At 35.5% G+C, this 19,068-nt stretch overlaps 1 protein-coding gene across 5 annotated transcripts in view; it reads right to left on the bottom strand.

Moving 5' to 3' along the window:
- The window catches only part of TLK2 (tousled like kinase 2), a 63,426-nt gene that overhangs the window by 24,008 nt on the left and 20,350 nt on the right, over nt 1–19,068 (bottom strand). For all 5 annotated transcript variants that reach the window (XM_081345320.1, XM_081345322.1, XM_081345323.1 and 2 more), the window contains exons 10-18: nt 18,101–18,211; nt 16,853–16,989; nt 13,482–13,634; nt 12,975–13,041; nt 10,667–10,764; nt 10,162–10,243; nt 3,771–3,862; nt 2,370–2,459; nt 8–177 (exon numbers count right to left, since the gene is read on the bottom strand). In XM_081345320.1, the coding sequence (XP_081201446.1) occupies nt 8–177; nt 2,370–2,459; nt 3,771–3,862; nt 10,162–10,243; nt 10,667–10,764; nt 12,975–13,041; nt 13,482–13,634; nt 16,853–16,989; nt 18,101–18,211 (1,000 nt within the window). The remainder of the gene's footprint in view (nt 1–7; nt 178–2,369; nt 2,460–3,770; nt 3,863–10,161; nt 10,244–10,666; nt 10,765–12,974; nt 13,042–13,481; nt 13,635–16,852; nt 16,990–18,100; nt 18,212–19,068) is intronic.

Raw genomic sequence — 19,068 nt, 5'->3', positions numbered from 1 at the left:
AACTTACCTGGTTTGAGATCGTAATGAATAATAGGCGGCTTAATTTCATTTAAATATTTTAATGCATTTACAATCTGCATGATTATAGATCGGGCTTCTTTCTCTGTCATTAATTTGTGCTGTTTCAGGTAGAAATCCAGATCGTTCCCCTCACAGTATTCTAATACTGTACAAAACCTGGAGGAAGTGAAATCAAACAATCAAATATGTTTTATGCATGTATCAAAATCTACTTAATCTATTTTAAGAAATCAAAAATAATTTTACTAGATCTGTACATCTGCACTGATGTATGAATGGCTCCAAAATTTATAGTATTTATAGACCTATTAACATGAGCTTAGCCAAAAGGCCAAGAAGTGATAGATCTCATTTTTTATATGAGCTTTGTTTTAAAGTGTGTTTATTTACCGATAAAAAATAAAGTAAGTTGGAGCAACACAATAACATCATTTGTTTTATGTCTGATCAGATTCAGCATAGTAGCTATTTCATGAGAGTGACATGACATGCTTAAACATTTTAGGTATCTACTGATCCAAAAAGACTGCTTTTCTTTTTTACATAAATCTTGATTGGTATTAATGTACCATTTTTTTAAAAAAAAATATACTGAATTCACCTGCAACATATTTTAATAGAATCTCTATGAAGGTATTTTTAATTCATCTGGAATTTTAGTAAGAAATTATTCTTTGTAGTAATATTTGATACTATTCCTTTCAATACCAGAAAAGGAAAACTTTGGGGCAATATGTATTCCTACTGAAACTTCTACGTACTGTTTTGAGAAATGAAATTCTTCATTTTTAATATAAGAACCAAGGGTCAAATTGTCAATGCTGCCTACATTTCCCCCTTATATTAATATGTTCTTCCTTTCTTTGTTATATTAATTGTTCTTTAATTCTGGAGGAAATGTCCTTAAATATGGAAACCAGTATACTGTAGCATCTAACATGTCTGGAAAATAATAGGTCCTGATCTTTGGACAAACTTCTTCGATTCTTAGTCAGGAAATGTTAGTCAATCTCAGAGCAACTTATACATTGGCTGTCCTTAATTAGGTCAAATGTACTTGTTGAAAAGATCATTCTCAGCAACTAAAATCTCCTGTATATTTTGAATGTATAACTGAATTTTTTAAGCTGAAAAGTGACCTAAAACACTTCACATAAATAAATAGGAATGCTTCTACATGTAAGTGGCCCATGTTATGTAGTATATTTGATTTTCTTGGATTTATTTTATAATGCAAAATATTTTCAGGTTATTTTTAATTAATTTCACCAATACTTGGTAATTATCATACAAATACATTATTTTTGGCATAAACACATATTTCCTCTAATTTTTATCTGTTAACAAGACTTTAGTGTGTTTAAAAGTGTCCTATTTTCAACTTGGATTAAAAAGATAAATATTAAACTGAATAAAATTATTGCAAAAATGGGCTAAAACCAAATTTACTTAGTATATTTAACATAAATTTCAATTTCATAAAATTAACTGCTATTTGGTACCCACAAAATAAAATATTGCTGCAGCTTCTCTTATGTGCAAGGTGATAATATTTGTATTCCTTTCATAAATCCTGTTTTCTCTTTCATGAATTTTCCGAGAAATTAATTATATTGCCTTTTCACAATTTGTTATGTTTGTGAAAGAAGGCCCACATGTATGTTGCTACCAAATTATGGAATATGCATCCTCAGTTGTACTTGGTTTCTACTTACTTATTTTTTTTGGAAAGGAAAAAGGCAGCTTTAGCATGGCTCTTTTGATGTTAATTAATTGTGATTTTAAATGTTTTACTCTTATTTCAGCTATTTATATTTTTTTAATTGTAAGCCACCATAAATGCTGTGTAGAAAAAATATTATTTTTTGAGATGTATACCTGTATTAGTTATCAGGGCATTCTAGTCCTTTTAATTTAATAATTAAAAGCTCAGTATAAATATTTAAAGATAATCAAAAGCTAGGAATAAACATCATAGAATCTGGTAAAATTTAACTAATCTAAGGGCTGAACCCAAGCTGGAACAAAACTGCTTTTTTTTTTTTACAAAATCCTGATAGCATTTTGGGCCATCTGTTCTTCCAGAGAAAGGTATTTCACAAACATAGGCCCACCACTCAGAATGCTTGCTGCATTTTCTATGGCCCATGCATCTTTGTAAGGAGTGGGGACTTGCGAAAGGCCTTCTCTTAATCACTGGACTGGACAGGGAAGTTCAATTTCTGGCAAGGCATTACTTTAAATGTTAGAATCCTCCATTTCCTCCCCCACTAATTTCTAAACAACTTAATCACAAATTTTCAAATGACTTTATTAACAGTGAAAATTACAAAGACAGCAGCACTTACGAGTCAGTGTCCAATGAGAAATAGTCATACAATTTAACTATGCGAGGATGATCCAGCTCTTTATGGATTCTGTATTCTCTACATGCATGCCTAAAAGAAAAAGACTGAATTATTTGTTATGTTTGGCTTCGACTTATCCTCCTGCACTTCAGGAGGTGAAAAACATGTGGGTGATGCTTTGTTAGGTGCTAAACACAAGAAACGGTAACTTTGGTAACCAAAAGTCTTCCTCAAAATTATTTCATAGAATACTTCCAGGAAAAGTGTAAGCTTACCTCCAAACAGAAGGTTGAATATATCTGAGCTGGATATTTTAGAAATGTTAGGTCATATATCACAATTTAGTTCACACAATGTTAACTCAAAACTGAATGTATTGAATATCACTTAGTATGCCTGACTTCTAACTTGAACATGGCACATAAATGGAACCATTAAGAAAATATTGTCAAGATCATGACAAGGGAAGGCGCAGTAATGCACACTGCATTTTATAGGGTTAACCTGAACCTGAAAAAAAGAAAATAAAATTCTAAAGGCCTTTTGGAATAAATCCACCTTGACTCCCTTTTGAAATGGAGCCAAGGCAGCAATCAATGTTATCTCCAGATCATTATTCTATATTTTTCTCTGAGCATGTTCTAGTTTTTCTGAAAACAATCCAAAGAGTGATAACTGGAAGTGGACATAGTATCCAGCTAAATTCGAATTAACAAAGAATAAAATATTTTTGGTGATCTGGAATATAACTTGGCTGTTGTCAGGCCCAGTCCAAGAATGACACAGAACAATCCATCCAATGTTCAGCTCTTTGCTTGCTTACATCAACAGACAGAATCTTGCGGACTAAACTTTTACTATTCTCACACTAATAGATGTATCCAGGGGGATTCTAGAGAGTGGCTATTCTAAACCTCTTCTGTGTTGTCTCGTCTCGACTATTTTCAGTTAGGCTAGACTATGAAGCGTACAACTCCAGAAATGATGACATTTACTATGAAGAAATTTATTTTTGCTCTCAGGGAGCAAATGTTTCATGTTTTTCAATTGTATCTAGAAACAATACTTGCATTTACATTTTTTAATTATATTTTTATTTACAAGTTATAAACTACCGTAATAAAAACTTCAAGCAATACGATCTGAAGGGAAACCAGAGTATATACTAACACAAAACTATACCAATTATTCTATATATACCCAACAACCAAAAACTATAGTTGTTAAGTGAATCACATGGTTGATAAGTTAATTTGGCTTCCCAATTAATTTTTCTTGTCAGGAGCTGGCTGGGAAGGTCAGAAATGGTGATCACATGATTCCAGAATGCTACAATTATCATAAATACATATTGGTTGTCAAGTGCTTAAATTTTGATCATCTAACTTGGGAAATACTCACTTGTGATAATTTTCTTTCTTTTCATCCCTCCAATTTTTATTTAATTGGTGGATTTTTACTGCTACATACCTCTGTTCTGTTAAATCAAATGCCTGAAAAAGAAAGATAGCTAGTAAATATTCAAAACATTACAAAGACTGCCATCTTTAAATATGAAAAAGATCAATTATGAATTGTATTTTTAGATTATAAGTACACTAGTTATAAATATTTTAAATATTTAGGAATAAATATTACAATCCATAAATTATTTGATAAAATTTTATTCCCATTTAGAAAATAGGCCTTTATAGGATGACAGATTTTTACAATAATATACTAGGTAACAACAAATAGATAATTGACAACGTATTTGTGATTTTTTCTTTGTCCACATGACTAAACTTCTGAAACTTTTTTTAGAATGAGGATGTAAGAGTTTCAGCATTTCACTGCTTAGCACATTTTGGAAAATTAATACCCCTCCCAATCTAAAGAAAATATATTATTATTGTTATTGTTATTATTGTTAGATTTCATCTTCAATTTGAGTCACAGTCTGGGATTGGTAAAAGCTTAATAGTTGAAGTCCTAACTAAAGACCTACAAGCCATTAAGGTTGCATCTGAGTATATAGACAGTTGTGGTGATGATGATGATGAAGGAATTTGGTGACCTCCCTATAGGTCAAAATAAAGCTTGGGATTTAGACTTGGGAAAACAATTGGTAAATGTAAAATAGCAAACACTATGGAAGTCAGTCTTTTCATCAGCTTCTATACAGTAAGAGTTGCTATGAAAGTAAATACATTACTGATTTAACTTCAATAAGAATTGCTTAAATATCTCTCAGGTATTAAATAAAATGTTGGAGGGGTGTAAAAAAAAAGGAAATCTTTTGAAAGAATGCTTCTGGAAGAAAGTATGTAATTATAATTAAACAAAGAATAGAATGTGCTCCAGAACCGGGATTATTAAAAGGAATTCATTACATTTTTACTCTGGCAACTATATGAATCATAATTCAACAAAGTAGTTTCCCAAAAAATTCAATAATTGAAAATTGGTATTATTAAGGTATGGTCAATTGCCCTCCCTGAAAAAGTTATTGATATTAAGCTCCTGGGGGAATGAATTTTTTTTGCAGGATCTGGAAAGACTATATACATATATTAGTGAGAACAATAGTTCCTATTATTGCAAACTTTGTGATCTATGGAAACTATGAGTGAACTTCATGGATTTTTAAAAAAAGTTCCATTATGAGGAATATAGAATTAGTAAATAACACTATGGGAAATATAGAATTAGTAAATTATTCTATAAAATTTTCTAAAGATTATTTAAATTACACACAGATTAATGGAAAGAAGGACTAGAGGTGATATGATAGCAGTGTTCCAATATCTCAGGGGTTATCACAAAGAAAAGGGGGTCAAACCTATTTACCAAAGCACGAGAAGCAAGACATGGAAACTAATCAAGGAGAGAACCAATCTAGAACTAAGGAGAATTTTCCTAACAGTTAGAACAATTAATCAGTGGAACGACTTGCCTCCAGAAGTGGGTTCCAACACTGGAGGATTTTAAGAAAAGATTGGACAACCATTTGTTTGAAATGGTATAGGGGTTCTTGCTTAATCAGGGGGTTGGACTAGAAGAGTTCCAAGATCCCTTCCATTATTCTGTTACACTATTCTGACTGACATGCTAAAAAAAACCTTTTAACATAATGTCAAATTTGGTGAGTATGAAATGACAATGCTAAAGTAAAACCAAAAAATTCATTTACGGTAATTGTAATGAACATACAGAGATAACTTTCATTACTTGAACCAATTGACTTCTCAGGCCAAACAAGTCTACTTAAAACTGATAAAAGACTCCTTAGAATACAAAGACACAAATAACACAAAGAGACAAATAACTAAGACTTTATCTTCTACACCAGGGGTGTCAAATTCAATTTCATTGAGGGCCACATCAGCATTATGGTTGCCCTTGGGGGGCCCGGGTGGGTGTAGCTAGGATGGGTATGGCCTACTGGATGGGCGTGGCCAGCTCAACATCACTTGCTTCAGGGGTTCCTGGGTAGGCCTGGGGCAGACCTGAGGGTCTCTGGCAGAGGAGGGTGGGACTGGGGCGAGTGCTGGGACATGGTCCCTCCCACCTCCCTCCCTTCCATCCTCTGTTCTTTCCTTCCTTCCTCCCTCCCACCCTCCATTCCTTCCTTCCTGTTCCTTCCTTCTTCCCTCCCACTCTCCATTCCTTCCTCCCTGTTCCTTCTTCCTCTCTCCCTTTTTCCCTCCCTCCCTTCGCCTTCTCATCTCTTTCCTTCCCCCCCCTGCACTCGGAAAGGGGTGATAGGAGGGGGAGGGACTGCCAACACTAATATGCTGCTGCTGGCCATTCCTATATATGTGGGTGGGTGGGGGCGGTCCCGTTGAAAGGGATGCCTCGTGGCTGCAAGGCTGGAGGTGCTGGTGGGGAGGGTGGCTGATCTATAACCTGGTTGCGTCCATCAAAGCCAGAATGCACTCGGCCTAAGATCCACTGGAATCAGCAAGGAGCTGCCTTGCCACCTCTGCCCAGCCCCCCGGGTGCGTGCACAAGAGACAGCCTGTGCCGGCATCCTGGGTGAAGTCAGCATGTGTGACAAGACAGCCAGCAGGGACACTGGACTCTGCTTGCGCACACACGCAGGGGGCGGGGCTGCCCCGTGGATTTAACCAGCTTTTTTTCTAAAAAAAGGTGCCGGAACTCTCATCTTGTTAATCTTTTATTTATATAATTTTATTTATATATTTATTTATATAATTAAACAGTTATATATTCAATTCTTAACATACATTTAATTTATTGTATTTAAGGCAAATGTTCATAGAAAATTCCAAACATTTGTCCAATTCTCGTCTGGCAAATCTTCTTGACTCCTTTCCTTGCTCTTAGTATCTATGGCCGAATGTCGTCCTCTGAGTAACCACAGATCAATGTACTTTGAAGGAATGAAAAGTCTGAGGTGGTCCGACACGTTTGATGAACAAAAGTGCTGAAATTGTCTTAGTCTTTAACGAAGCTCTTGTTGGGGTGGTAATTAGATTCATCTGTGAAAACCCACGTTCACATTCACTTGAAGAAATAGGAATGGTATTCAGAGTCTGTATCAAATGCAACAGTTTTTCTGGATATATCTTTTCGAGAATTTATTCACGGAATCCACGAATCATTTCTCTTTCATTTAGTTGCAGTCTGATTGATGTTTCTAATTTCCACTTCTCCAAATGTCAGTTGAGTATTAACATCTTCAAGCCAATGTTTTTGATCAAGTACGCGAGACCAATACGCCAACTCATCGTCTTTGCTATCAAGTAATCTTTTTTCAATTGACTCTTTCAATTTTGTATAAAATATACTTGGGTCAATGGGAGGATCCTTTTTTTGAATCTTTTTTGTGAAGTAAAACTCCACAAAAGCGAAGATCACTTACAGCAGCAACAGCACATTTATAATAGAGCCCAAAGTTCTGTCTTCTTTCTTCAAAAACTTGTACCAGTATTTTTATTTTCTTATTTGCCTTATACAGGTCGATGTTGCGGTCCTGTAGATCCAAACTTAAATCTGACAATTCTTGGAGAGCATCACACATCAATCCAAGGTCCAATAAAAATTCTGTAGATGTTATTTTTCTTTTCAAGCCATCATAAGTGCATTTATCATTTTTATCTCTTGTAGGATCATGCACTTCTTGTTCAAAATGATACACAAGGGATTCAAAATTATTCCATACAGCCAAAACTAGATGACACCCATCGGGTACTTAAAATTCTTCCAATTTTCAGCAGCTCAGTCCCCAGTAATTCTGCACATGAATGCAACTCTCTTGATATTCTTTGGTGAAGCATGGTATATGACATACAGTTTATCAATAAATGATTGGAATCTATTTATTCCTGAAGTTTCCTTGGCAGCATCACTTACTGATAATTATAGTCTGTGATTAGCACAATGCCAAACTATAATAGACAGAAAATGTTCTGACAGCAATTTTTTCGCTCCACTTTTACATCCCATCATCACAGCGGCGCCATCGCATGCCAGAGAAATCAAATATTTTTTCAAATAATCTTCTGTCATCCCATAAGAGTAAAGACATTGGAGTAAGGAATCAAATATCCCTTCTGCTGTTACTTTTTCAAGTTCTACCAAGTCCAAAAACAAATTTACTGGTGAATTCATTCCCATACCTTCGATACAGCATCGAACAAATACTATGAGGGTAGTTTTTTTGCTTATTGTGGTTGATTCATCAATTATCAATGAAATTTTATTATTGGATCAATTTCTTTAACAACAGTTTTCCTCATTTCTTCACTTATATGATTAACAATATATAATCTTAAAGGGCCCATTGTGACAGAAGATTGCTACCACTGCTCCAGGGTTTGGCTAACTTAAATATGCATAGCATAATTAGATTTATTATTGCTGCTAAAGCTATTGATTACGGATTCACATTTCCCATGGATTGTCTTCTGTCCATGGGAGGGAAGCTTGGTAGATTCTAAATTTCATAATTTTAGTTATTCCTTTGAGGTAGGGCAGACATGTCAAACACAAGGTCCGGGGGCCGGATCCGGCCTGCGAAGTGGTTTCATGTGGCCCGCGAAGCCATCCTGGAAACAGTGAGGGAACGGCCCCCACTGCCTTGGCCTTGGCCCAGGGACCCTCCTTCTGCCAGACCCTCAGATCTGTCCCACTCCTGCCCAGGCCCCCATAGGCACCCTTGATGCGAACAATGTAGAGCTGGCCATGCCCACCCAGTAGGCCATATGCACTCTAGCCACGCCCACCCAGTAGGCCACGCCCACCCAGGCCAGACCCACCCGGCGCCCTAAGGGCAACCGCAATGCTGATGTGGCCCTCAATGAAATTGAGTTTGACACCCCTGTGGTAGGGTATATATGAGAACAAGCTGCAAAGGTCTTTAAAAACATGTTTCTCACATATTTATATTTTTAAATCATAAATATTAAACCTTTTTTCTTTCCAATGATCCAAACTAATGCTTTAGAAATATAATTTCCAGTTTTAGCTACAGTAAACAAGCAAATTACACTAAAGCTAAATTTAACGTTATTTGTTAAAGATATTTACTATATTTCAGAATTAGTATTCTTTCAGTCACAATCTTATTCCTATTCAATTTGGCTGATTTTAAAATGTGATGTAAAATCATAAGCACATAAAAAGAAAACAGCAGAAACAGCTGCAAATTAACTCAACAGTTCTATGCTTAGCAACATTTCCATTTAATCAAAGTCCTTGCTCTTTCCAAATCTATTTCAGGGTTTACTTTCTATATACGCAAACAATGGGAAATGAGTTTCTGGGCTGGTTCAAACTTTTTACACATTCCAAAAATCTCAGGTAATGTATCTGTTCCATATAAATATAAAAGCATGGTAGGCTCTGTATTTGTACAATGGCCGATTATCCCAGTGTGCAGAAACGTGGATAACTACAAACAGAAGTTGCAAGCCCTCTCCTTGACGTCAGTGTCATGCTGGTGAGATAGTCAGCATATAAATTTATTAAATAACTTTTTTTTTCAAATGCCCCTATCAGGAATTCAATTTGAATGAAGTTTCAGAAAAGCAAATGTTCTGTGCTGGTGGTATTAAGCTCCCAAAGATCTAGCATGGGATAAATGAATTCTTTCTAATAAAAATAACTTCTGCCTTTTTTCTAATCATTTCTTCCCTACAGCAATTTGAAAAGTAAAACAAAGTGAAACAAACCACTACTCCCTCCATGCAGGGAAAATTTCCTTGAGTCATACTTGGATATCCTATTTGTAAATAATATCTTACTTACCTAGTTGAGATGGTGTAGTTGGGGAGCAGGGAGGAGTGCAAACTTCCTGCCTTCGCTTGCAACATTTGCCTGCCAGGTCTTTTGGCAAGCTCAGCAGCAATTCCTATTGGCTTCCAAATGCCAATAGCATAGCTGACTCAGGAATTCTGGGAGTTGAAGTCCATGAGTCATAAAAGAGCAAAGCCTGCAATAGGCTTAGCCTTAAGCCAATAGCAGCACAGCTTGTGCAAAAGCTTTTTTTTTTGCAAAAAAAAAAAAAAAAAGGTGCCGGAACGCCGATCTGAGCGTTCTATGAGAAAAAAAGCCCTGGATTTAACGCTGAGCATGTTCTGGCTTTGATGGATGCAATCAGGTTGTAGATCAGCACCCGGTCGGCCTGGGCTGGGCCAAGGTGCAGCGGGCCAGTTCTTCGCTCTTTTCAGAGCAGGTCCCCGGGCTGGATGGAACCACATGTCGGGCCACATCCGGCCCAGAGGCCTTGTGTTTGACATGTCTATTCTACACCAAACAAACAAAATAGAAAGATGATCTAACTTACCTTATATACTTCACTAAATCCTCCTCTGCCTAGGAGATGTAACAACAAATACCTATCATTTAGTGTTGGATGGTCTTTAAACCTAATGCAGAGAGAACAGGAGACTTTATCCATATAATGGTTTGAACATGGTCTTAAGCAAATCATCTAAAAAGATAAGTTATTTGACAAATGAAAAGCTCTTTGTCTGAGTTGAATGGTTTGAGGATGCAAGTGAACTGGCAATCTATTTCATAGGCAAAGCTACTGTAGATTTGTTGAAACGCAGCTGATAGGCTTGCACTGCCCACCACAAACACATTTTTGCCTGTATTATCTTTATGTTTTCTTGTTTACATTGTTGCTTGGAAGGATATTCTATCCAAATAGCTAGGAGTCAAATAGTATTTAATAAATATTAATTCTAAGCAAAGTTAATTCCAAGCAAACATTTCTAGTGTATTTTAGCAAGCTGCTCATCTTTCACAAGGTTGTAATTTGCTCCTCTCTTATGGCCAATACTCACTGTGAATTATCTTCATTATGTATCCTTTTCAATTCCCTGATATGCAGATTTCTAACCCGTTCTAATCGCTCTAATTCCGCTTGAATCTCAGCTTCTTCCTGCACAAAGAGGAAGATCACTTTACTGTACTATAAAGTGCTGTACTGAGGATTTAAAACCGAATTTGCCTGATAGGGATCTTTGCAGAAAGGTTTTCCTTTATACAGTATTCCTCAATCAGAGAAAGATGTCATGATATGTAAAAAGTAAATGAAAAGACATTGAGTGTCTTTATAAAAAATATCTAAACATTGGACTTGACAGCAGCCTGCAAATTACTGGCTAAGACTTCTTACAATATGCTTATTATCCATAGAAATATTGTGAACCAAATGTCTTGCTTGAAAAGTGTTTGAACTGTTTAGATGACAGGAATTTTTTGGAAGGAAGTATTGAATTTTGCATGGCTCTGAGCTATTTTGACACCTCTATATTTTCACTTGCGAATCTTTTGTGTTCTTACCAAAGTTTGGAGAGATCCTTTCGCTAATGCTCACTCCCTTCTTTATTATTTGCTGCAATGTTGCAAGGAATAACATATTATTTCCTAACTCCTTGTGTAAGCTTGCAAAAGAACAGAGAACATTTCTGGTAATAGATTTTTTGTTCTGATATTATAAATGGAAGAAATGCATTGTTTCTTTCTTCTTTTTCCATTTTCTTTTATAGAAGATCTCTCTAATTTTTCTTAATTTATCACAAAACATACTTTTTACATAATTATAAAAAAGTAGGCTCAAAAATTCAGGAACTCTATCAGTTTTCTAAGAAACAATGACTGTGTTTCCAAAGGTAATAAAACAGCCATCAAGATTAGTAATAACTGATAGTTCATTCTATTCTTAACTTTGATAAATCTCCATTCAAAACTATTTAAATAATCCATTTTCTAAAAAAAGGTACTTTCACTTGTTAAAATTTCCTGTATTTAGTTATAATGGGTGAGCTAACATTGTAAGATGTCTGTATTTTGTCTGCATGCCTCTACCATATCTATCTACCTATATTTGCCATCTTCTAAAAATCCCCAGATAATTTACTACAGCCAAGTAGATTTAGCAGATTAGTCTTCTGTGAACAAAACACAAATAAAGTGGTCAGAGAAACAGGAAAAACTTATGTTTCCTGATACTGGGCTAAAATTGTAACATTGAAAAAAAGAACAAGAAAATAGGCAGTTTTTTTCTTCTTTAGTTACTGAGTAAAGCAGCTGATTTGTGATTTTAAAATGGTTTTTCAATGATTGAAGTTCCTAAAAATAGAGAATCAATAATGGCAATTCTCCCTAAAAAAAAAGTTAGAACAATTAATCTGTGGAACGACTTGCTTCCAGAAGTTGTGGACGCTCCAACACTGGAGGTTTTTAAGAAGAGATTGGACAATCATTTGTCTGAAATGGCAAAAGGTTTCCTGCTTGAGCAGCAGATTAGACTAGAAGACCTCCAGGGTCCCTTCCAACTCTATTATTCTGTTAAAAATACCCATCATTAATATTATTTAGCAATGCATATATTATTTATTGCTTTAGAATAAAGTTTTGGTTCATGCAAGCATGCAGTGAGAGCTAAGAGTCTGCCAATATTCCTTATAAAATGACCTTATGCATTAAAGAATCTTCCAAAATTCTTCATATTGTACTTCTTCATATTGTGCTAAAATAGACTCACAAACATAGCTCTGTGTAAACTACTTCCTAAATTTTTTGAAAACCATTTGTAGAAGAGCTAGTATTTCTGGTGTTTAGAAACAGATAGCTATAAAGTTTGAGACAGAGAATTTCATAGAAGGGCCTAACCTCTTAAACAGAATAAACAAACATAAATCAATAAAGAAACAACTAAGGACTAGAACAGAGGTGTCAAACTCAATTTCATTGAGGGCTGCATCAGCATTGCGGTTGCCCTCAAGGGGCCAGGTGGATATGGCCAGGGTGGGCGTGGCCTACTGGGTGGGCGTGGCTAGAGTGTGTATGGCCTATTGGGTGGGCATGGCCAGCTCTACATCGTTCGCATCAAGGGTGCCTATGGGGGCCTGGGCAGGAGTGGGACAGATCTGAGGGTCTTTGGCAGAAGGAGGGTCTCTGGGCCAGGGCCAAGGCAGTGGGGGCTGTTCCCTCACTGTTTCCAGGATGGCTTCGCGGGCCACATGAAACCACTTCGTGGGCCGGATCCGGCCTCCGGGCCTTGTATTTGACATGTCTGGACTAGAACAAATAGGAAGTCAAAAACATAATTCAATGCGTACTTGAAGTTATAATGTATCTTTTTACCTTTTTAAGATGGCCTAGTCGGAGTTTAAATATTTCCTCTTGTTCATGATATTCTGCTAATGTTAACCTGTACATGTATAAAATAAGTGGTTCAAAAATTAGAAATGCCTTACACCAAGAAAGGTAACTTACACAGAGGAATATATTCAGATGCCATTGGCAACCCTCAGAGTCCACTAAAAGTTACAAACAAAGTCTATTTTTATTGTTATCGGATGAAATCATTACATTCACAATAACAATAATTAATAAATTAGCCCCATCAATTTAACTAATTGAAATGAGTCCACTAACTTTTTGTTCCAAGCCTGATTACTTTTTTGAAAGTAGACCTAGGCCTGCCACTCACATGTCAAATATGACCATCAGTCTACAAAAACCAATATAATTGTGGAGAGAAACTTTATCACAAACACAGAATCTGGGGAGGCCTACTTGGGTAAAACCTAGGAAGTTCCTCCCATATGACAGCCCCAGAAAGGATTCTGAAATGTTTGTGCCACCTACGTCTCGTTTTCTGCTCCATTGGTTTTGTTTTTGCGCTGCTTTTGCTCATTGGTAGCTGGAGGAGCCTGGCCCATGCCAGGTGGTTTTCGTTTTGCTAACAATTTCCGTTGCCTTTCTATTTCTTCCCTTTGGGAATTTATCCTTTCTTGCTGCCTAAATAGAAGTATAACACGGACATAATTAGAGAACATAAAATAATATATCCCACATAAGGGGGTTGATCTTCTACATCCTTAGTTAGCCACATCCAAACAGTGCATTTCTGGTAATCTGTCAGTCTTTAGAAGACCAAATATTTAGAAGCTTGGGCTTTGGAAACGTAACTGACTATTATCAAGCAACAGAATAAACGGTAAATCCAGTTTCTAACAAATAATCACCTTGGTTTTAAATTTAAGAAGTATTCATAGTTGCAGACATTTTTCAAATGAAGAGGCTAATTTTTAGGGGCACGATAGCTGCTTTAATCTCCTCTGTGGAAAATTTTTTTTTTTTTTTAGCCTTGTTATCAGTTGCTGAGTTCAGGGTCAGACAGGTATATGTACCTTTGTATTTCTTTTCTGTCTTGCACACCAGATAAGAAACCAGTTATTTTATGCATGATAAGAAGCCTAGTTGTTTTTTCCCCCTTTTTAAGATATAAGGTATTTGAGGATTAGGGAAACAAAATAGTTCCATCAGCCCAGCAAAATATTTGCTTATCATATTGTTGAACTAGAAGAGTTCTGCAAGGAAGAATAGGAGGAAAAATCCGAAATTAAGTCTAGAAAAATTCTTAACTGGGTATAGGAAATTTTTGGAAGCTGTTATTTTTTACCAAAGGTGGTGTTACAAAATACTAACTGGAAAAATAGCCAATTTTTTTGCAGCTGCTTTATTTTTTTCATATTTAAAATCTGTACGCAATTACACATAGCGAAGTATGTGCAAAAGCAAATCTTTAGAAAGAGATTTATATTGATCATGTGTAAATAAATCTGGATTTAGTCCTATGTCCCCAAACACCAAACATCCATTGTCTCATGTTTACCATGGGTTACAATCTTTGAGAAGGAAATGTTCCCTCTAGTCTGCTTAAGAACAAAGGAATCTCTGCATAAAAATGTGCCTTTATTTACAAAATAAGACCTGGATTTTGCAGTTATAGAATTAAAAGTTTAAAAATTATTTTTACATATTTTAGATAGTAATAAGTTATACTCATCACACTAACACATGTAATGGCAACCTTAAAATTTTAATCTATTTAACAGCAAGATGTGCAACAATAAAAGAAAACAACTATGTAAGATTGTTAAAACAAAAAAATTGGATCTGGAAAAGCGGAACAATTTATAAATTTCAATGCTGGGGAGAATAGCAACAGTGAAAATGAATATCTTACCAAAAATACTCTTTATTTCGAACAATACCTATAAGATTGGGAAAAACCTTTTTTGATGAACTAAATACAACAATACTGAAATTTATCTGGCAAGAAAAAAAGCTAGAATTAGACTGAAAATGCTACAAGAAGCGAAAGAAAATGGAGGACTTGGACTGCCGGACTGGACGCTATACTATTAAGCAACTATATTAACATGGCTAATAGAGTAGATAATGCTGAGAGATAAAAGACTATTATACCTAGAGGCGCATGACCTACAACTTGGATGGCATGCCTTTCTGTGGTATGGGAAGAATAAAACATAGATACTTTCAAAACCACTTTATAAGAAATGCACTTCTTTTAGAATGGGAAAAAATAAAAGCAATTTTTTTTATTAAAATACCTGGATGGCTTTCAACAATGGAAGCATTTGCTTACCCAAATTTAATCAATTATGAGAAAGTTGTGACCTATAAAGATATTTTGGACAATGAAGGGAAATTGAAAGACAGACAAGATTGATCTATTATGGTGGCCATACTTGCTAATTCAAACAAGATATGAAAAATATGCTAAAACAATGGGATATTATAAAGAACAGACAGAATTTGACCAGATACTGCTAAAAACACATGAAAAATTGATTAAGAAACTCTATGAATATTTGTTAATTTAAAGATGGAAGAGGAACAAGTAAAAGAAACAATGATAACAGGGGCAAAGAACTTAGAATTAAATACTGGCAAAGATTATGGGAAAGAAATGCTAAATTAATAAAAGTGGTGGCTTACAAAGAAAACTTATATAAAATGTTTTACAGATGGCATCTAACAGCAGAAAGATTAGCGAAAATATTCAAAAATACATCAAAAAGTGTTGGAAAGGTAAACTAAAACCAGGTACTTATTATCATATCTGGTGGACATGCCCTAAAGCTAAAAGATTTTGATCAAAAATACACATATGGATGGAAAAAATGACTAAAAAATATAGAATTCAAGCCAGAACTGTTTCTGTTAGGCACAATAGGAGGAAACTACGAGAAAGATTGTATATATCTAATTTTACATTATTAACTGCAGCAAGAATTGTATTTGCCCAATATTGGAAAAATGAAAACTTACCAACAGAAGGAGAACTAATTAAGAAAATTTTAGATTATGCAGATATGGACAGATTGACATTAAAGATAAGAGAAAGAAGACTCAGTGTACTTTAGAACTTGGGATAATTTTTACCAATGGCTAGAAAAGCGAGTTAGAGAGAAAGAAACATGATTTGTACTATGTAACATTGAATATATATTATTAAGATTATTAAGCAATTAATTAATATAATATAGAAATTAACTCTTACTTACTGTTTTTTAAATACATGAATCCAGACAATATGCTGTTTGCTAAATATTAAGAATGTTATTTAAAAAACCCCAACCCTAATCCTAACCTCAACCCCTACAAATTTAATAAAATATTTATAAAAAACAACAACTTTAATCTACATATTTCCTATGTTATTTCAAAAAATGATAACATTCAAAGACATATAGTAAACAGTGGTGAAATTTATGACAGTGATATGAATAAGGTTCCTATATGCACTTGCTATGGTCAAATAAATATCCATATTGTTGAAGTTAAGGCACTGATGAAGATATGATGCGGGCTTGTTCAACTCTTGACCTGCCAACTCCAGTTGTCCTTTTCCTGGCACTACGATTTTCCTAATTATATATGATAGGCAAGCATTACTTACTAGCAGTAGAAGCATGCTTATCCTGTATTTCTAAGATTGTTGTTGCATTTGCTGTTTTACAAATATTATGGAGTTATTTTTGTTTCAGTAAAAATGGTACCTTTCCTGATTTCATGCAAACTTTTATTTAAAAGAGAATAACCACAAACCTTGTAAGTTATGTATGGATTAATATAAAAAACCCCAACTAAATCATCAGTAATCTTTTCTGCTTCTGGAAAAGGCAAAATGATAGAAAAATACATACTTGATTAAATTTTGGAAAGCATAGCCATCTGTCCATTGCTCCGTGTAAGATGCCCCATGCCGGACTGTGGCAAAGTGACCTAATCGCAACCGATCCTGCATACTCTTATCTCGGCAAGCCATCTTTTCCTGTTTCGACTGAAAAGAAAAAAGTAAAGTATCTGAATGATTTTGCAAAGTATCTCTATTTATTTATTTAAATGCTTTGAAAGGTCATCCATCTTAAGAATGTAATTCTGAACAACAAGGTTGATAAAACAAAGTTGATTCTCGAATGTCTGTCAATTTTAGATTTTTATGTAAAAGATATACAACTGCTCTTTGCTTATCGATCATTTGTTAGAATTATGAAGGAACTGAAGAAGGACTGGTCCATGAAGCTGCAATCATTGCAGCGTTCACAAGATCATGTGATCACGATTTGGCCACTCAACAATTAGTGCATATTTACAACAGTCACAGTTGCTCATTGTTACACACGTATTTAACCATTAAATATTTACCAGCAGACAAGTCAAGCTCAAGGCCCACAGATCAGATCCAGCCTGTGATGTGTTTAGATCTGGCCCACAAACAACTAGAAGGAGAAGGTGATTGAGTATATAGGGTCTGTATGTGAGCTGAAGGGTGGCAGTGCCAGAGAGGCCTGGGGAGTCAGCTGCAGCTGCAGTGTTGCTGGGGCTCTGCTGAGGCCCTGGGATCAGCATGTGCAGCTCCAGCTGATCAGGTCTTTGGGCGGCCTTTGGAGTGGCCGGCAGCCACACACAGTCTTTGGGGGAAGAGTCAGCTAGAGCTGCAGGGCTTGGTGGGGACTCCAGAATCAGTGCACACAGCTCTAGCTGATAAGCACTGTGTGAAAAGGCCAGCCGGGCAGTGAGTGAATGCATGGGGGAGGAGATAAGAGGATATAAAAGGAAGGATTTTGGTGGGAAAGAGGAGAGGTGATGGGGAGATGTTGGTGGGACAAGCCTAAGGGAGAGAAGGGGACAGCAACTGGCCCTTTGAGGTCAATCATAATGCTGATGTGGCCCTCAATGTAATTGAGTTTGACACCTCTGTTCTATTGCTTATTTTTTCAACATTCTAATGTTTTTATTAATACCAGTTGACTCCAAACATTTGATGATGCAACTATGTAGTATATTATTATTATTACCACTACTACTGCTTCTACAGTTATTATCTGAAACCTAATTATGCAGGTTATGGGGATATAACTTCAAAACAAGTTGTGCTGGTTATAACTCACCTTTTCTACAAGTAGCTTCTTGCTCATTGTTACACACCTATTTAACCGTTCTTTGTATTTCTCAAGCATTTTTTGATGTTCATCTATCTGTCGTCTTAAGTCACAATTTGCCTGAAAATAAAATATCAAGCAGGTGAACAAAACAAAAATTATCCCATATTAGTTACAATTATCTCTCACAGATAAGGAGAAAAAAATTAAAGCTCTCACAGTTACAAAATACAACAAAAAGTATTGTCATGCATACAATAAATTTGGATTTACCATTTACTTCAATTGTTTGAATCTCAAGGAGGGGAATTCATATCTCCTAGAGCAAGAAAGAAACGTCCATTTTGTCACTGCCTCTCCAGATGGAGGAACCATCCTGGCTCCTCCTGGACTGGAGAATCAATGTGCAGCCACTCAACCCAGCATTATTATTTCTTTTAGAAATCAGACAACTTACATTTAGAAACCATTATTAGCAACACTGGAGAAACAATAAAAAACAAGATCAATTTCCAGGTCAGCTAAGAATGCTTTCTTTGTCATTCTTCTTCCACAGTAATAATATAACTGCTCGATTCTTTTAAGACTGAAGCATTAAAATTGCAGAAATAAATATATAAAACTGACATGAAAGTTAACGTTTTGATGTGTCTCCTGGTTCCATAAAGGTTTAACATAGGCTGTCCAAACTGGTATACCATTTGTGGGAAAGTTACAAAGGCTTATTCGCTATTTGAATTATTAAGCAGACATCCTACTACGCCGATCTGCAATCTAGTTCCTTTTCTCTACTAAATTATCAACTATTAAAGGATGCTTGATGGACCAACAGTCTATGGCTGTCAAAACACTATTATGCTCAAAAGAGAAAAGTCTAAGATCTCCAGGCTCCATTTAATGACCTCTATCCCCCCTTCTGATCAGAATACATAGAACTAAACTGGATCTATTGACAACTCCCAAATATTACAGAAATA

Source organism: Vipera berus (assembly GCF_964194415.1).
Source record: "Vipera berus genome assembly, chromosome: Z".
In the NCBI taxonomy this organism is placed as follows: Eukaryota; Metazoa; Chordata; class Lepidosauria; order Squamata; family Viperidae; genus Vipera; species Vipera berus.
Note: the sequence above shows the minus strand (reverse complement) of the source record. Positions and strands in the feature narration are given on the sequence as shown.